Genomic DNA, 17,871 nt, shown 5'->3' on the forward strand with positions numbered 1-17,871 from the left:
GGGATGTCACAGGAAGAAAATCTAAATAGGCTCATCTGATGCAAGGGGTGGGGGGGCACTCCAATCCATCTCCTGGACATTGCGCTGTGCACAGAGGACACTAGAGACTAGCAGAAACTGTCTGCAAGTAGATATATGATTGCAAAAATAAATCGTGCAAAAGCTTGGTTGACTCATCAGGCATATGCCTAGTTGGGTTCAACCTGTCTGGTAAGCCCCTTTTCTTACGGTGGTGGATTATCTACAGACATCCAGTTCACACAGATTCACAGTCACTATATTTGATGTCATATATGGACTTTATGCACTTTATATGTACTGACACTGTTGGTTTATACTATTTTATCATTATCGTTGTGATATTTTATTGCTGTGTATTTTTGTTTTGAATATTCATTTATCATATTCACTTTATATTGGTATAATTTTATTGCTTATTTCATCTTCATCAGCGCTACACTATACTACTTTATTTGTTCACTCTTTAAAAGATATATAGGACTGACTATTATGTCTCTATAAATTTAATTATGCATACAGTGCAATAGATATACAATAGAACAAAAACTGTACACAGACATGCAATAAACAAATCCAACGTTTTTCATTTTAAAAAATATACATGGCCCACTGCTGTCAATAGCTTATGATCCTTTGCTGGCTTTGTATACAAGTTACAGAGGCTATGCTGTATACCAGTTCGAGATTGCTGGCTGTCTGCCCTGCCCTGCAGCTCCTAGGTGACAGGAAGAAAACATTCAGCCTGTTCTTGTAGTGAACAGTCAGGTTTATGTCCTGTACAGATTCCTTTTCATAAAGTGTGTGAGCCCTAGAAATACCACATCATGGGGTACAGTGCTGAGGATCAATTCTCTCAACAAGCTGGACATTACAGCATAACTGATCTCAGGTGAGATATGCACATATAATATGATATGATATAATACTGTTTGAATACCTTTTATAAAAGGCTCTAGCGCTATTGGATTTTTATTTATATTACGGGGAATGTAATAGGGGGTGCAGAACACACAAAGGTGGCGAGGAACACTCAAAATTCCGAAGTGGACAGGCACAGAGCCAGGAAATATGGCAGCAAGATCTTACTGTAGGAATATCTAAGACTTATAAGAAGCAAACTACAATTCTCTTTTGGGTGCATGTGCCCTCTAATTAGGAGACTTTTAAATAATTCTGTCTTTTTATAGTAACCATATAAATGACAATATAGAATTTGTCTGTAGTAAATGGTAAGCGTAACAAATAGTGATAAAAGGTGAAAAAAATAAAAATAAAATAATGAATTAAAAACGTAGAGCTAAAAACAACCTATCATAACAATTCCACTAAGCAATACTGATAATATTATTTTTCTGTCTAATAACACATGCTAACATATATGCACAATCCCCTACATGCTGAAATGTATAATAAATGATATGTATATGATATATGGCTAAATATAATGCCTCAAGCGGGTGATAAAAATAGAGCAAAATGACAAATTATTTTCATTGTTTCACAAATCTATCATGTATTAAAAGAATACATCAGAACATCTGTAATGCCATCCTTTTCTTTTTATTGGAACTAATAGTTCCAATATTCTCAGTCTGTGCTGTTATTATTAATATTCTCAAATATTACAATTCTAGAGCATTTATTCTTTTCCCACAGAATTTGTATTTAGCTGACACCATCGTCTTCTTCTGAAAAAGTGTGTCCATTTAACATGATAGTATGTATTCTCCTATGGCCACGTAACCACAATTCTTGGGGTTAGGTAGTAAAACAGCAATTCTTTGGCTGACACTAAGGTCCTTTGTTGAAGGGCTTTTGTTCAGTTCAAGTGGGTTTTGCATTTCTCCCATATAAGCCTGCAGGAATGCAAAACCCTTTGGAAGCAAGCCAGATGCAGGTCAGAAGCAGGTTAACTGCAGGTCAAATGCACCTGTCAGTAAATTCTGAAACTGAACTGATGCCACATTGATGCCATTGACACAAATCCAAAACCTGCTGACACAGAACCTAAATCTGTCACAGATAAATGTTGTTCGATCTGGATAGTTTTGGTCAGTTTTCAGATTTAGTGATGACCATCTATGAGGACATGTACCTTTTGCAGTGTTGCGTCACAAATTTTTGCAAATGCGTGGTAGAAATGGTTTATAGGTTCTGTGTTGTAGATAGCCAAATTAGGCACTAGGAAATTAAAGTGGATTTATTTTTAAATTTTTTATGTCATAATGTAGAGTATAAGATTTCCTATCATTTGAGCCCAGTCTTGCCACAAAGACTTAATCCAGCTCTGAGCAATCCTCCCTTATTTTTCAGTGAGATAAAACTTGACAAACAGAGAAAAACTTTGTCAAATCCTCCCCCTTGCTGTGAGTGACAGGTGATTTACATATCTTGTGCACTAGCCTAAGACATGCATTATTTTTTAATTCCCTCCCCCACTCCTTTCTTCAGCAGCTCTGCAAGGATTGGCTGTTCCACACCTCAGCATGATTTGGCATGCTGAAATCATGTGGTTACTTTCCTGTCTTTTCCACTGGATGTTAGAGATCATAGCAGAAGTTCAGTGTTAAAAATACACAGGAGAAAATGCATATTGACAAGGGGAGTGTAGAGTTGGGCGGGGAGTCTACTGACATCACAACTCGACCCACCGAGCTCCAGACAACAGACCCACCCACAGAATCTGCAGTTTTTCGGGTCTCATAACAGACAGAGGGGAGACATTTGACAGGTAAAGATACATGCAGGAGGCATGTATATCCTTATAGATAACCCCTATGGCAGTAGTTTAGAAAGGATGACATTGGGTTTACATCCACTTTAATGTATGGGTGTAGGATGTTGACCACAGTTATGAGCATGAGCATTAACTGGATGACTGGATGGCTGGATGGAACCAGTCCCGGATTCTCTCATCCCTCAATCTTTCCTGAAATAAGCAGCATTGCTTGTTTTTGCCTGCTGTACTCTGATCCTTCCCCTTCTCTCTCTCTGTTTACATGCACAGATAAATTCACTCAAACCTTACACGCTTGCTTACTTTGCCTCAAAGATGCTGGAGGGTTATCAGTCAAATTCTATACTATGTCTCTGTACACCTTTATTTAATATGTCCTTATTCTTAAAGTGGTTGTAAAGTTATAGTCCTCAATAACTGCCATCCTCTCTGTTTTAGCAAGATACAAAGTACTGTGTGTCAGTTTTTTTAAATTCTTATTCGAAATATCTTTTCTCACAGAACCTCTGTGCTTTCATGTGTCCTCCTCTGCTTTCCATCCCAAAAGGAATGTGCAGGGAGGGGCTGAGATACCTCTCTGACGTCATCCGGCTAGCAAAGAGAAGTCATGTGACTGCACATTGGTACTGTGCAAGAAGGTATTTAGCATTAGAACTGAAAAAAAAAACCATACAAACTGTAGTTTGTATATTAGTAAAACAGAGTGGATGCAAGTTATTTTTAAATGTTACTTTCAAGCCACAGGGAATAGCAGCAGGAAGAGAGAGGCAGGGAGGAGATCGTCTTTCACACACAGGCTTCAGAACTGACAGGTAGAGAGGGAGAGGCTCAAAGGCTAGGAGCAGAGAGCCTGATGACAGAGGCATGTAAACTAACGACCAAAGCTTTTTTTTTCTCCTTTTAAGGTTACAACTGCTTTAAGCTATTCCTTAACCGCTTGCCGACTGCCGCACACAGATGTATGTCGGCAGAATGGCACAGGCAGGCAAATGATATGTCAGATAAGTCCCTTTAAATTTGCCACCTTCCGGGCACGTGCGCGTGTTCCCATGTGTCCCGGAAACTCAATGTTTTCCGGCGGCCCGCGATTGTGGTGTTGAGAGGTAGAACGGGGCATTTCCCCGTTCTGCCTTGTGTAATGACAGAGATCTACTGCTCCCTGTGATCGGGAGCAGTGATCGCTGTCATGTCTAAGGTAGGCCCCCCCCCACAGTTAGAATCACTCCCTAGGACACACTTAACCCCTTCATTGCCCCCTAGTGGCTAACCCCTTCCCTGCCAGTGTCCTTTACAGAGTAATCAGTGCATTTTTATAGCACTGATAGTTGTATAAATGACAATGGTCTCAAAGAATTGTCAAAAGTGTCTGATGTGTTCGCCATAATGTCACAGTCATGATAAAAATCACAGATCGCCGCCATTACTAATAAAAAAATAATAATGCCATAAAACTATCCCCTAGTTTGTAGACGCTATAACTTTTGCGCAAACCAATCAATATACACTTATTGCGATTTTTTTTTTTTACCAAAAATATGTAGAAGAATACATATCGGCCTAAACTGAGGAAACAAATTGTTTTTTTATATATTTTTGGGGGATATTTATTATAGCAGAAAGTAAAAAATATTGCTTTTTTTTGTTTATAGCGCAAAAAATAAGAACCGCAGAGGTGATCAAATACCACCAAAAGAAAGCTCTATTTGTGGGAAAAAAAGGACATCAATTTTGTTTGGGTACAACGTCGCACAACTGTGCAATTGTCAGTTAAAGAGACGCAGTGCCGAATCGCAAAAAATGGCCCGGTCATTCAGCAGCCAAATCTTCCAGGCTGAAATGGTTAAGAAAACTTTTTTAGGATATATTCTGAAATAAAAAATGTAGCTTTTTTTTTTGTTATTTATCACACCAGTGTTTCATAGTAGCTCCCTCCTTCTCTATTTTTTAAAATTTCCTTCACTATATATGGCAGACCCTAAAATTAAATACACTGAAGGTCAGTCTATACTGCAAACATAATCTTGTTTGGTGTGGTGGTGTGACTGCAAGCAGATGTGACACAAAGAAAAAGCAATAAAATCCATGTTTGCTATATTGACCTTGTATATGGATGCAATTTCTGTGTGCCTAGAGCTTAGAGGTGGGTGTCTGAGGGTGGTATAGTGTTTTTTCAATATAATCTTTCAGTTTTCATTTGTACAAGGCTACAAAAATACAGTCAAACTAGGAGGGAATAAAGAAGAATACTCTTGTAATTGTACAGTTCCCCTGAAAACATGAATGGCAGTACTTCAGCAAAGTGTTATATAACAGTAGGAACAGTGTGTCATTTGGCAACTAAACATTCATGAGGACAGGTCAAACATATCATAATCCACACTGGTAATCAAAAATTGCACTTCAAAAATATGCTCTTCTTTCGGGGCTTAACTTAAGAAAATTAACATTAGATAAGATAGGCGGGGAGGTGAAAAAGACATAAAAGTGGGTAGGAATAAAAGGAACAGGTCAGGGGAGCATGGGGATCCATAGTAGTGAAAAACACAATCTAAGGCTTCACTTACCAATAAAAGAGGGCAGCTTTTTCAGGTTTGTGCATGCTCATTTAAGAGATATTCATTTTACCTACAGGTAAGTTTAATTATGTGCTTACCCATGGGCAAAAGTCACAAAGCGGAGTTTACTACCACTGTATTTGAACAATGGTGATATCTGAAACCAGTTTGATAATTTCTATCCAAAATGGTCTAATTTTGTGACACTCCCACCATATCTGAGCCTCGCTGGCCTCAACCTCTCCAACACCTATCACAAACCAAAGGATAGGTTAAAGCTAGTGTCTTGGGGAATCTATACTACTTTGTTAATAGTCTATTATTAGTTTCTTGCTTTTAAAGCAGATGGTAGAGGTGTGCATCAGTTTTAGAATGGTATTTCGCTGAGATTCAGAAAAGGAAAACTACATCTTATGCCGCGTACATACGGGCGGACTTTTCGACCTGACTGGTCCGACAGACTTTTCGGTGGACTTTCGACAGACTTTTGACGGACTTCCAACTGACTTTTTAACGAACGGACTTGCCTACACACGATCACACCAAAGTCCGACGGATTCGTACGTGATGACATACACTGGACTAAAATAAGGAAGTTGATAGCTAGTAGCCAATAGCTGCCCTAGCGTCGGTTTATGTCCGTCGGACTAGCATACAGATGAGCAGATTTCTGGGTCCGGCAGAGTTACGACGTAAAGATTTGAAGCATGTTCCAAATCTAAAGCCCGTCAGATTTTCGACTGGAAAAGTCCGCTGAAGGTCCGATGAAGCCCACACACGATCGGATTGTCCACCGGACTCGGTCCGTCGGACCAGTCCGGTCAAAAAGTCCGCTTGTGTGTATGCTGCATTAGTCTCCCACTCCCTAAGAAACCTAAGTCGTGTAGGGTCTAAGGTCTTCTAAGGACTTCTTAGAGGAATTGGATAGTAGTCCCTTATCAATTGATAATTTAAGTCATACGGATTCTAACCCAGTAAGAGGTAGGTCTCATGCCCCTCAAATGAACAGTAACAAAGTGTTGCAACTGCTTATTTCTCCAGACATCCATAGGAAATGTTCCACATACCTCCCTAAATTCTTCTATTGTGTGTAATTTTTTATTGTTAAGACATTTGAGACAACTCATGTCCCCAGCTGTCATTTAGGAAACACAAGAATCTTCCCAATGGGAGAAGGGGGGAACACTTTTTCTTAATACAATCCCAAAGTATGCGTATTGAGGAGGAGGTGGTGTCTGAGAGACCTCTATAAAGGTGCGGGACCCATGGGGCATGGGCCAAGGTAAGACCCACCATAGTTTTTTAAGTGTTCCCCATTTGATGTTTCCAACTAAGTATTTCAGTTAAGGACACTACCCTATAGCTATTCTTCAAACTGGGTAAGCCCAGTCTGAGTGAGGATATGATAAGTCAGTCTAGACTGTTTTTCCATACAAAAGTTGTGAAAATCTGTTTTATTGGGTAAAGAAAACCTTCGGAAGTGCAATAGGTAGAATCTGCAGGAGAAACAAAATCCTTGCTAAGATATTCATTTTTATCATGTTAATTCTGCCTAGTCATGTATGGGTAGCTTTATTCCGACCTTCCAGATCCTGTTTTATTTTTTTTAAGCAGGGAAACATAGTTTTCTTCATATAACCTTGCCAGATGGGAAGTTTGTGTACTCTGTGGTAGGTAGGTATGGTCTTTTTAAAGACATTTTCTGTATTTACAGCTGGTAAAAACTCTGATCCTTCTATTTTTTTTTTATTTTTTTTAGGATGATTGCATGTGCACTTGGGGTGAGTTATATTTTATATTTTAGTTAATATATTCATTTATATTATCACTTATTTATGTTCAATACAGAATGAACAAATGTACAATTGATATCTGGGGGTAAAAAAAAGAATTTCAAGTGAGGATATGTTTAAGGAACTTGTGGTTGGACCAAACCTTGGCTCAGACAAACTCTCAAACATGTACCTGTTTGGCAGGAGCTGAACATCATATATAATAATGGTATTACCAGGGATGGGCCAACATTTTGGCCTGAGCATAAGTTCGGGCCGAACTTTAGCAGTTCGGATGTTCAACGAACAGCCGGACAAACGGGTCGTTCGACCATTTGTTTGGCCCCTCGAACCGACCACAATGCATTGCGGCGATGAACAGTGCATTGCAAGCCCTGATTTGCTGAAGCAGTAAAGCTCCCTCCCAATAATGTCTGGGAGGACAACAAGGAGAGGCAGACTTTCCCATGGCACTGTAAGGGGGCCAGCAACAAATGTGTCCACAGGCAAAGGTGGGCATGGTGGTCAGTCCTCAGGCAGGGCATCATTAACTCTGTTTAGTGAGTTTGCTATCCAGCCACAGCATGCAGAGGAGGGGATGGACTGGCTTACTAAACCTTCCTCATCCTCCGTCACGCAAGTAGAGACAAGTGTGCAGTCCCCTGCAGTTACCAGAGTGAATAAAACCTGCCTCCTTGTCCATATCTATTCCTGCTATAGCCCCAACATCAGCCATTGAGGAGTGAGCTGAGTTATTTGACCACAGCGTCAGCCACTTGCGCCTTGATGATGCCCAGCCATTACTGGATTCAGATGTTGGTTCTGAGAATGAGGATGACAGGTACATGAGCCTAGAGAGAGGGAGGTACACTGGTAGACAAATTGGCATTCATGTTCCCCAAGCCAAGGGAACACGTATTGCCAAGTTGTCTCCAGTGGTAATAATGAAGATGGAGGAGATTCAGATGATGATGAGGTCACTGATGCGACTTGGGTGCCAAATAGAGCAGATTAGGAAACTGAAGGTGAGGCGGCACAACCCCAAGGAGGCCAACATCAAGAAAGAGTAGAGAGCAGCCACCATATTCCATCACGTTCTGCAGCTGCTATCTCCCAGCTAGGGATGAGCCCGATGTTCGAGTCGAACATAAGTTCGACTCGAACATCGGGTGTTCGGCTGTTCACCGAATAACGAACAATTTGGGGCAGATTCAAAAGCCGCGGAACACCTTTTAGAAGTCTATGGGAGAAATCAAAAGTGCTAATTTTAAAGGCTTATATGCATAGTATTGTCATAAAAAGTGTTTGGGGACCTGGGTCCTGCCCCAGGGGACATGTACCAATGCAAAAAAAGCTTCAAAAATGGCCATTTTTTCAGGAGCAGTGATTTTAATAATGCTTAAAGTGAAACAATAAAAGTGAAATATTCCTTTAAATTTCATACATGGGGGTTGTCTATAGTATGCCTGTAAAGTGGCGCATGTTTTCGTATTTACAACAGTGCCTGCACAAAATGACATTTCTAAAGGAAAAAAGTCATTTAAAACTACTCACTGCTATAATGATATGTCAGTCCCAGCAATACACATAAAAGTCATTGAAAAAAACGGCATGGGATTCCCCCACAGTCCATTACCAGGCCCTTTGGGGAGCACTGAGCCAAAATTAAAAAAAAAAAATTGCGTGGGAGTCCCCCCAAATTCCATACCAGGCCCTTCAGGTTTGGTGTGGATATTAAGAGGAACCCCGCACCAAAATTTAAAAAAAATGGCGGGGGGTCCCCCTCAAAATCCATACCAGTATGGATTTTAAGGGGAACCCTGTGCTAAAATTTTTTAAAAAATGGCGTGGGGGTCCCCCCAAAAATCTATACCAGACCCTTATCCGAGCACGCAACCTGGCAGGCCACAGGAACAGAAGGGGGATGAGAGAGCGCCCTCCCCCCTCCTGAACCATACTAGGCCACATGCCCTCAACATGGGGATGGTGCTTTGGGGTAACGGCCCCCGCAAAGCACCTTGTCCCCTACCATTTCATAAAAAAGTGTGAAAATGGTAAAAACGATATGACACTGCTTGGGACAAGTCCTTTATTAAAAAAATTAAAAAATAGGGGGGTGTGACCGGATGTGAAGGAAGCAGGACGTGTTCCCTGTGAGCTCCGCATCTCTCCTGCAATTTCATCCGTTTAACTGGAGTAAATATAACCCGATATTCGGTACTTAAGTACTGGACAGTGAGGACCGCATTCTGGTCATGAAAAAAGGAGCTGCAAGGGCTGGGAAGCAGGCTCCGAAGTTCCAACGCATGACCTCGGACGCTGGGGACTCCGCAACCTTTTTGGAAGCTGCACATCTAGGCTCCTATGAGTCCTTGCGGATGGCCTTTCATAGAGAAACCAAAATGCATCTTCCTCTTACATGAAGGCCACGATTAAGGCATGGGGGGAAGCAGTCGTAATGGCTTGTCCTAGTTACCAAGGTCTCTCTCCATCCACCCCCCGTGGATGAACCATAGACTGTCACATTTTTACTCATTTCATGATCCTATGGGATGGGCAACTAGGGGTATCAAAACGCTGACGTTTGACCAGCTTAAAGTCAGACATGACTGGGGGCAGGAGGCGGAGCCTAGCGGAGCAGACATGCATTGTTAGAGCTCCACACCGCTGAGGTGAGAAGAGAAGGACAAAGCGGAGCCTGCAGGCTCAAAAGGTATCCATTTGAACCTTTTTGCCCCAGGGAACAAACTGTGAAAGTTTGGGCAGGAAATATGGTACTGGGAGGAAATCGTGGCAGAAATAAAAATCACCTCACAAAGAGCTCACAGGCACTCACTGCAGCTGAAGCAGCTCCAGTCACCTCACAATATACAGCACCAGGGCGCTCTCACAGACAGAAAATGTCACAGCAAGACTCTCCATTTGAGTCAGATACAGAACAAATCCTCTCACAAACTTCTCCACAAGCCTCCTCAGCATCCCCAGTAATATTATTACAATTTGAAAAGATGCTTCATAAGGCTTTAAAACAAACCTCAGACCAAATAACAAAAAGCCTAACCAAAGAAATAAGAGAGCTGGGAAACCGCACCGCAGCCTTAGAAATAAAAATGGATGAAATTGAAATTACAACCCAAGAAAATATAACAGAATTGGAACAATTAAAAAAGGAGAATTTGATACTTCAAACTAAGCTCGAAGATTACGAAAATAGAGCCAGACGTTCAAACTTGCGCATAAGGGGAATACCTGAAACTGTGACAGACCTGCAATCTACTATTACTGCTCTATTACAAGAACTAAAGCCAGATATCCCTATTGAACGTTTAGAACTGGACAGAGTACACAGAGCCCTCACAGCCAAAAAGAAAGATGGACCCCCACGTGATATAATCACAAAATTTCATTATTACAGAACGAAAGAACAAATACTAATTGCTGCAAGAGAAAAAAAGGAACTTAATTTCAAGGACACAATTATCAAATTTTTGCTGACCTATCCCAACTTACTATTACTAAAAGACGATCCATGAAACCCCAACTAATGGAACTGCAACGCCACAACATTATGTATCAATGGGGCTTCCCCTTTTCAGTCAGATTTAACTACCAAGGTAAAATTTACAGAAGCAGATCAGCAGATGAACTACAACAAACCCTTTTAAAATTAAATCTGACAGAACCCACAAGCAGCAACACTCCCACACGCAGAAGAATGGCATCATCTTCACCTTCAGGCAGCACCCAGAAAATTTCAGAACAAAATGGGAATCATCATTCTCACAAAAGAGGCCGTTATGCCACATCATCCATGGACCAAGAAGATTCAATGGACTGACATCCTAATTCCTGATATCTCTTCATTTATTATACTAAGAGATGGTTCTCTATAAAAAACCTGTATTTATAACTGAATGTAACTGCATTCTGATAGTCACACACTGTGTGGGATCATGTTACATTCCAGTTATATTTCTTATTACTTCTGATTCATATAGCCTTAGAATATATAAGTGAAATAAGGAAATTCTTGTTCAGTTATATATTATCAGGTAATAACAATAGATTTATTACTTTTTAGGACAAATATGTTCAATAATCCAGAAGTAATGGAAGCTTTTTCTTTCTTTTCTTAAAACAAATATATTATTACCTAACTAGTTCCTAGAATTATGTTTTTGTTTATTCTAATCTGAAGCAATACAACCTCAATTTTATGAGTTAACATATCTAAACAGTTACATATGAATAAAATATGTAATTGTTTACTCTAAAAGGGTTAAAATCCCAAAATAATTCAAACTATCTTCATCAATACCAAAGTTATTAACAGTACCTTTCTAACTGAATTATTTAGCCTAGGGCAAGACTAACCATATACAACCACCCTGGAATAAATAATTTCAACAAAAACTATATTCTGCACTCCAATTAATGAAACATCATTTTGATGTCTTTTGAGATAGCACTTCTCTCCTGTAAGCGGAAGATCCGTGTACCCCCATTAGCCCTCCTCATTCTCCCAACCATATTATGTGGGAGTGTGACGAAGGCACTTATTCCCCTGAGAGAGATATTTATTCTCTTTCACGGGTAAATTGTGATTACTTGCAAAAAATAATTTATACAATGTATCATCTAATCTCATATGTTTTTTGTTTACTCTTTACTCCAGAATTCACTGGTTTCTTTTCTATCTATTCATCTCTTCAGTCCACACAGGTTGATCTGCGCAGTCAGCTCTGCATAACAAAAAGTAAGTCAAAACTATTTGATCTGTTGCCATGGCACCACTGAATATACTTTCCCTGAATGTTCAGGGAATAAATGTCCCTCAAAAAAGGACCAAAGCCTTCCGTACTTTCCATAACAAGAAGGCTCACATAGTATGCCTCCAAGAAACACACTTCACAAAAGATTCTACTCCAAAATATATTTCTCCTTTTTATCAACAAATGTACACGGCTTCTGCCTGTACCAAGCAAAGGGGAACTCTAATTGCATTTCACCGATCCACACCATTCACCTTATCATCAGAAATTAAAGACCCAGAAGGTAGATACCTGATACTCATGGGTTATATAATGGATACAGCAATCACGGTGATTTCCTACTACGCTCCTAACAAACAACCTACACCATTCCTCTCACATATATTACAAGTGATTAATACACACAAAATAGGAACAGTGATAATGTGTGGGGATTCGAACCAGGTCCTCCTCCCATTTCTAGATAAATCACCTTTTACACCATCCAAAATAACCTCTAGATTACCTTTTTCTCAACTTCTTTCCAAATACAATCTGGTAGATTCGTGGAGAGAAAGTAACCCAATGAAAAAGAAATTCACTTATTTCTCGCACCCTCATCAAACCTTCACCAGAATAGATCATATTTTTCTAACAATAGGAATGATACCAGAAATTATTGCATCAGATATAATTCCGATTCCGTGGTCTGACCATAATGCAGTATACACTACTATAGCCTCAGCCATACCAAAAGCGCATGACCCAACGTGGTACTTACCGGACATAATGCTCAAACACCCACTACATCAGATGGCCATTGAACAAGCTTTAAAGGAATACATATCAATTAATAATACAACAGACATCTCCCCAATAACACTGTGGGAAGCTCATAAGCCTGTCTTGCGTGGTACAATACAAAGACAAATGGCACTATTTAAACGGGAACGCAAAAATCTAGCAAAAAAACTAGAACTCAATTTTAATGCAGCCTACATATCATTTCAAGATAATCCATCTCAGAATACAAAATCTCATCTGGAAAAATCTAGATTGGAATACGATCTATTTCTCACTGAGTCAGTTGATAAATCCTTCAAACGCTCCAAACACAATTTCTACATGAATACAAACAAACCAGGTACATATTTGGCTCGGGCATTAAATTCAACTAACAAATCTTTCAAACCAATACGTTTGAAATTATCAAAAAATGTTTACACTTGTAATCCAGTTAAAATAGTCCATAAATTTCACTCACATCTCGCAACTTTATACAAGACAAACAATGAATTTAATCCTACAGAGGCTGAATCCTTCTTCTCAAAAATAACCTTACCTGAGTTATCTCAGAATCAAAAAAGCAGTTTGGATGAGCCTATAACTATAGATGAAGTTGCTAACGCCATAAAAGACCTAAAACTTAACAAAAGACCAGGCCCAGACGGCTACTCGGCTTTATACTATAAAACATTCTCAGAAATACTCTCTCCCATTCTCACTGAAACTTTTAACAAACTTCTAGATGGACATTCTTTTCGGCAAGAAACACTAATGGCAATTGTTTGTATGATCCCAAAACCCCTTTCTGATGATACTTCCTGTGTGAATTATCGGCCTATCTCTCTGTTAAACCTCGATATTAAATTATTAGCAAAAATAATAGCAAAACGCCTCAATAGCATTATAGGAAAATTAATACATAGAGATCAAGTAGGCTTCATGCCAAATAGACAGGCAGGCGATAATATACGCAGGGCAGTGTTATTGGCACATATTGCTAAAAAATGGAAAATCCCTTTATGTTTTCTATCTCTCGATATTAAGAGGGCATTTGACACAGTATCCTGGCAATATATGCAATATTCATTACAAAAATGGGGTTTTGGACCCCACTTTTTAACATGGATCAAAGCATTATATAATAAACCCAAAGCCTATATAAAATATGCTGGATACAAATCTGAAGCCTTTAATATCGAAAGAGGTACCCGACAGGGTTGCCCATTATCTCCCTTATTATTTGCCCTTATACTCGAACCCATGGCCCAATACATCAGAACAAACCAAACTATAACTGGCATTGAAGTAGGAGGTATTACACAAAAATTATGTATATTTGCAGACGATATATTACTTTTTCTATCATCACCACAGGTCTCTGGTCCAGCTCAGCGAAGCTGGCCCCCCTACAATCAGCACAAAAAAAAATTTAAGTGTGTTTCTTTAGTGCTACGTTTGTGCTGTTTTGTGCCGTAAAAATTTACATTTGTGCTGCTTTTATTTTTAAGATATTAGCAATTGTTTTTTCCAGACTATGACATCACCTAGCCCCCCTACAACGCCCAAATGACACAAAACTGGTCTCGTTGGTTAGTGCTACGTTTGTGCTGTTTTGTGCTGCTAAAAATTCTGTTCTATCTTTTATCGTTTTTGCGTTATTAATGATTTATTAAAGGTCACCAAAGGTCAGTCAGCCCCCCTACAACGCCCAAATGACACAAAACTGGTCTCGTTGGTTAGTGCTACGTTTGTGCTGTTTTGTGCTGCTAAAAATTCCGTTCTATCTTTTATCGTTTTTGCGTTATTAATGATTTATTAAAGGTCACCAAAGGTCAGTCAGCCCCCCTACAACGCCCAAATTACACGAAACTGGTCTCGTTGGTTAGTGCTACGTTTGTGCTGGTTTGTGCTGCTAAAATTTTTATTTGTGCTGTTATGGTTTTTAAGTTATAACAGTTTATTTTTTTTTTCAAACCCCACTCACTTTGCCCACCCTACAATCAGCACAAATAAAAACTCAAGTGTGTTTCTTTAGTGCTACATTTGTGCTGTTTTGTGCTGCTAAAATTTCCGTTCTACCTGTTATCATTTTTGCATTATTAATGATTTATTAAAGGTCACCAAAAGTCAGTCAGCCCCCCTACAACACCCAAATGACACAAAACTGGTCTCGTTGGTTAGTGCTACGTTTGTGCTGTTTTGTGCTGCTAAAAATTCTGTTCTATCTTTTATCGTTTTTGCGTTATTAATGATTTATTAAAGGTCACCAAAGGTCAGTCAGCCCCCCTACAACGCCCAAATGACACAAAACTGGTCTCGTTGGTTAGTGCTACGTTTGTGCTGTTTTGTGCTGCTAACATTTCCGTTCTATCTATTATCGTTTTTGCGTTATTAATGAATTATTAAAGGTCACCAAAGGTCACTCAGCCCCCCTATAATGCCCAAATGACACAAAACTGGTCTCGTGGTTAGTGCTACGTTTGTGCTGTTTTGTGCTGCTAAAATTTCCGTTCTATCTTTTATCGTTTTCTCGTTATTAATGATTTATTAAAGGTCACCAAAGGTCACTCAGCCCCCCTATAATGCCCAAATGACACAAAACTGGTCTCGTGGTTAGTGCTACGTTTGTGCTGTTTTGTGCTGCTAAAATTTCCATTCTATCTTTTATCATTTTCTCGTTATTAATGATTTATTAAAGGTCACTAAAGGTCAGTCAGCCCCCCAACAATGCCCAAATGACACGAAACTGGTCTCGTTGGTTAGTGCTACATTTGTGCTGGTTTGTGCTGCTAAAATTTTTATTTGTGCTGTTATGGTTTTTAAGTTATAACAGTTTTTATTTTTTTCAAACCCCACTCACTTTGCCCACCCTACAATCAGCACAAATAAAAACTCAAGTGTGTTTCTTTAGTGCTACATTTGTGCTGTTTTGTGCTGCTAAAATTTCCATTCTACCTTTTATCGTTTTTGCGTTATTAATGATTTATTAAAGGTCACCAAAGGTCAGTCAGCCCCCCTACAAAGCCCAAATGACACAAAACTCGTCTCGTTGGTTAGTGCTACGTTTGTGCTGTTTTGTGCTGCTAACATTTCCGTTCTATCTATTATCGTTTTTGCATTATTAATGAATTATTAAAGGTCACCAAAGGTCACTCAGCCCCCCTATAATGCCCAAATGACACAAAACTGGTCTCGTTGGTTAGTGCTATGTTTGTGCTGTTTTGTGCTGCTAAAATTTCCGTTCTATCTTTTATCGTTTTCTCGTTATTAATGATTTATTAAAGGTCACCAAAGGTCAGTCAGCCCCCCAACAATGCCCAAATGACACGAAACTGGTCTCGTTGGTTAGTGCTACGTTTGTGCTAGTTTGTGCTGCTAAAATTTTTATTTGTGCTGTTATGGTTTTTAAGTTATAACAGTTTTTTTTTTCAAACCCCACTCACTTTGCCCACCCTACAATCAGCACAAATAAAAACTCAAGTGTGTTTCTTTAGTGCTACATTTGTGCTGTTTTGTGCTGCTAAAATTTCTGTCCTACCTTTTATCGTTTTTGCGTTATTAATGATTTATTAAAGGTCACCAAAGGTCACTCAGCCCCCCTACTACACCCAAATGACACAAAACTGGTCTCGTTGGTTAGTGCCTCATTTGTGCTGGTTTGTGCTGCTAAAATTTTTATTTGTGCTGTTATGGTTTTTAGTTATAACAGCTTGTTATATTAGTTATAACAGCTTGTTTTTATATTTGTGCTTTTTTGTGTCATAATAAAAATTTGTGCTGCTTTTTTTTTAAGATAATAGCAATTTGTTTTTTTCCAGATGATGACATCACCCCGCTCTCCTGTCACGTACCTGGTTAGTGAGCTCCTGGTTAGAAAGCAGCCATGGGAGCACAGTGAGGTATGAGTGCCTGTGATCAGTCCAGTAGACTGCGTGGTGGAAGCAGTCAGCAGGTGGATGTGGCGGAAGAACCAGCTGGTGGCAGATGAGCTGGCACTGAGCTTGGCTGGTGGCAGACTGTGGATAAGCAGCTGGAAGCAGGAGACAGACGAGAGCTTGCTGAGCTGAAGAGCTGTAGCAGGCTGGATGAGCAGGATGCAGGGTCAGATGAGCCGGGTCCATAATGGTCAGGCAGATCAGGCATAGACGGCACACAACAGGATAGTCGGGTCACAAACCAAGTCAGCAACAGGAGGTAGATCAGGCAAGAAAAGAAGGCAGAAGCAGAATCCAGAGACAAGCCAAGGTCAGGGCTGGTAGCAGTCAAACGGAGGTTAGGAGTAGGGATGAGCCGAACACCCCCCTGTTCGGTTCGCATCAGAACATGCGAACAGGAAAAAAGTTCGCTCGAACACCGTTAAAGTCTATGGGACACAAACATGAATAATCAAAAGTGCTAATTTTAAAGGCTTATATGCAAGTTATTGTCATAAAAAGTGTTTGGGGACCCGGGTCCTGCCCCAGGGGACATGGATCAATGCAAAAAAAAGTTTTAAAAACGGCCGTTTTTTCAGGAGCAGTGATTTTAATAATGTCAAACAATAAAAGTGTAATATCCCTTTAAATTTCGTACCTGGGGGGTGTCTATAGTATGCCTGTAAAGGGGCGCATGTTTTCTGTGTTTAGAACAGTCTGACAGCAAAATGACGTTTTGAAGGAAAAAAAGCCATTTAAAACTACCCGCGGCTATTGCATTGCCGACAATACACATAGAAGTTCATTGATAAAAACGGCATGGGAATTCCCCACAGGGAAATCCTGAACCAAAATTTAAAAAAAAAATGATGTGGGAGTCCCCCTAAATTCAATACCAGGCCCTTTTGGTCTGGTATGGATATTAGGGGGAACCCCAGCCAAAATTTAAAAAAAAAAATGACGTGGGGTTCCCCCTAAATTCCATACGAGACCATTCAGGTCTGGTATGGATTTTAAGGGGAACCCTGCGCCAAAAAAAAAACAAAAACAAAAACAAAGGCCGCAGGAAAAGAGGGGGGGACGAGAGTGCGCCCCCCCTGAACCGTACCAGGCCACATGCCCTCAACATTGGGAGGGTGCTTTGGGGTAGCCCCCCAAAACACCTTGTCCCCATGTTGATGAGGACAAGGGCCTCATCCCCACAACCCTGGCCAGTGGTTGTGGGGGTCTGCAGGCGGGGGGCTTATCGGAATCTGGAAGCCCCCTTTAACAAGGGGACCCCCAGATCCCGCCCCCCCCTGTGTGAAATGGTAAGGGGGTACTTACCCCTGCCAT

General features: G+C 40.1%; 1 protein-coding gene across 1 annotated transcript in view; it reads left to right on the plus strand.

Moving 5' to 3' along the window:
- Positions 1–737: 737 nt before the first annotated feature.
- The window catches only part of LOC141147766 (uncharacterized), a 441,336-nt gene continuing 424,202 nt past the window's right edge, over positions 738–17,871 (plus strand). The window contains exons 1-2 of the mRNA XM_073634947.1: positions 738–910; positions 7,073–7,094. Of these exons, the coding sequence (XP_073491048.1) occupies positions 846–910; positions 7,073–7,094 (87 nt within the window). The 5' untranslated portion in view covers positions 738–845. The remainder of the gene's footprint in view (positions 911–7,072; positions 7,095–17,871) is intronic.

This window comes from Aquarana catesbeiana, linkage group LG06, assembly GCF_042186555.1.
Source record: "Aquarana catesbeiana isolate 2022-GZ linkage group LG06, ASM4218655v1, whole genome shotgun sequence".
NCBI lineage: Eukaryota > Metazoa > Chordata > Amphibia > Anura > Ranidae > Aquarana > Aquarana catesbeiana.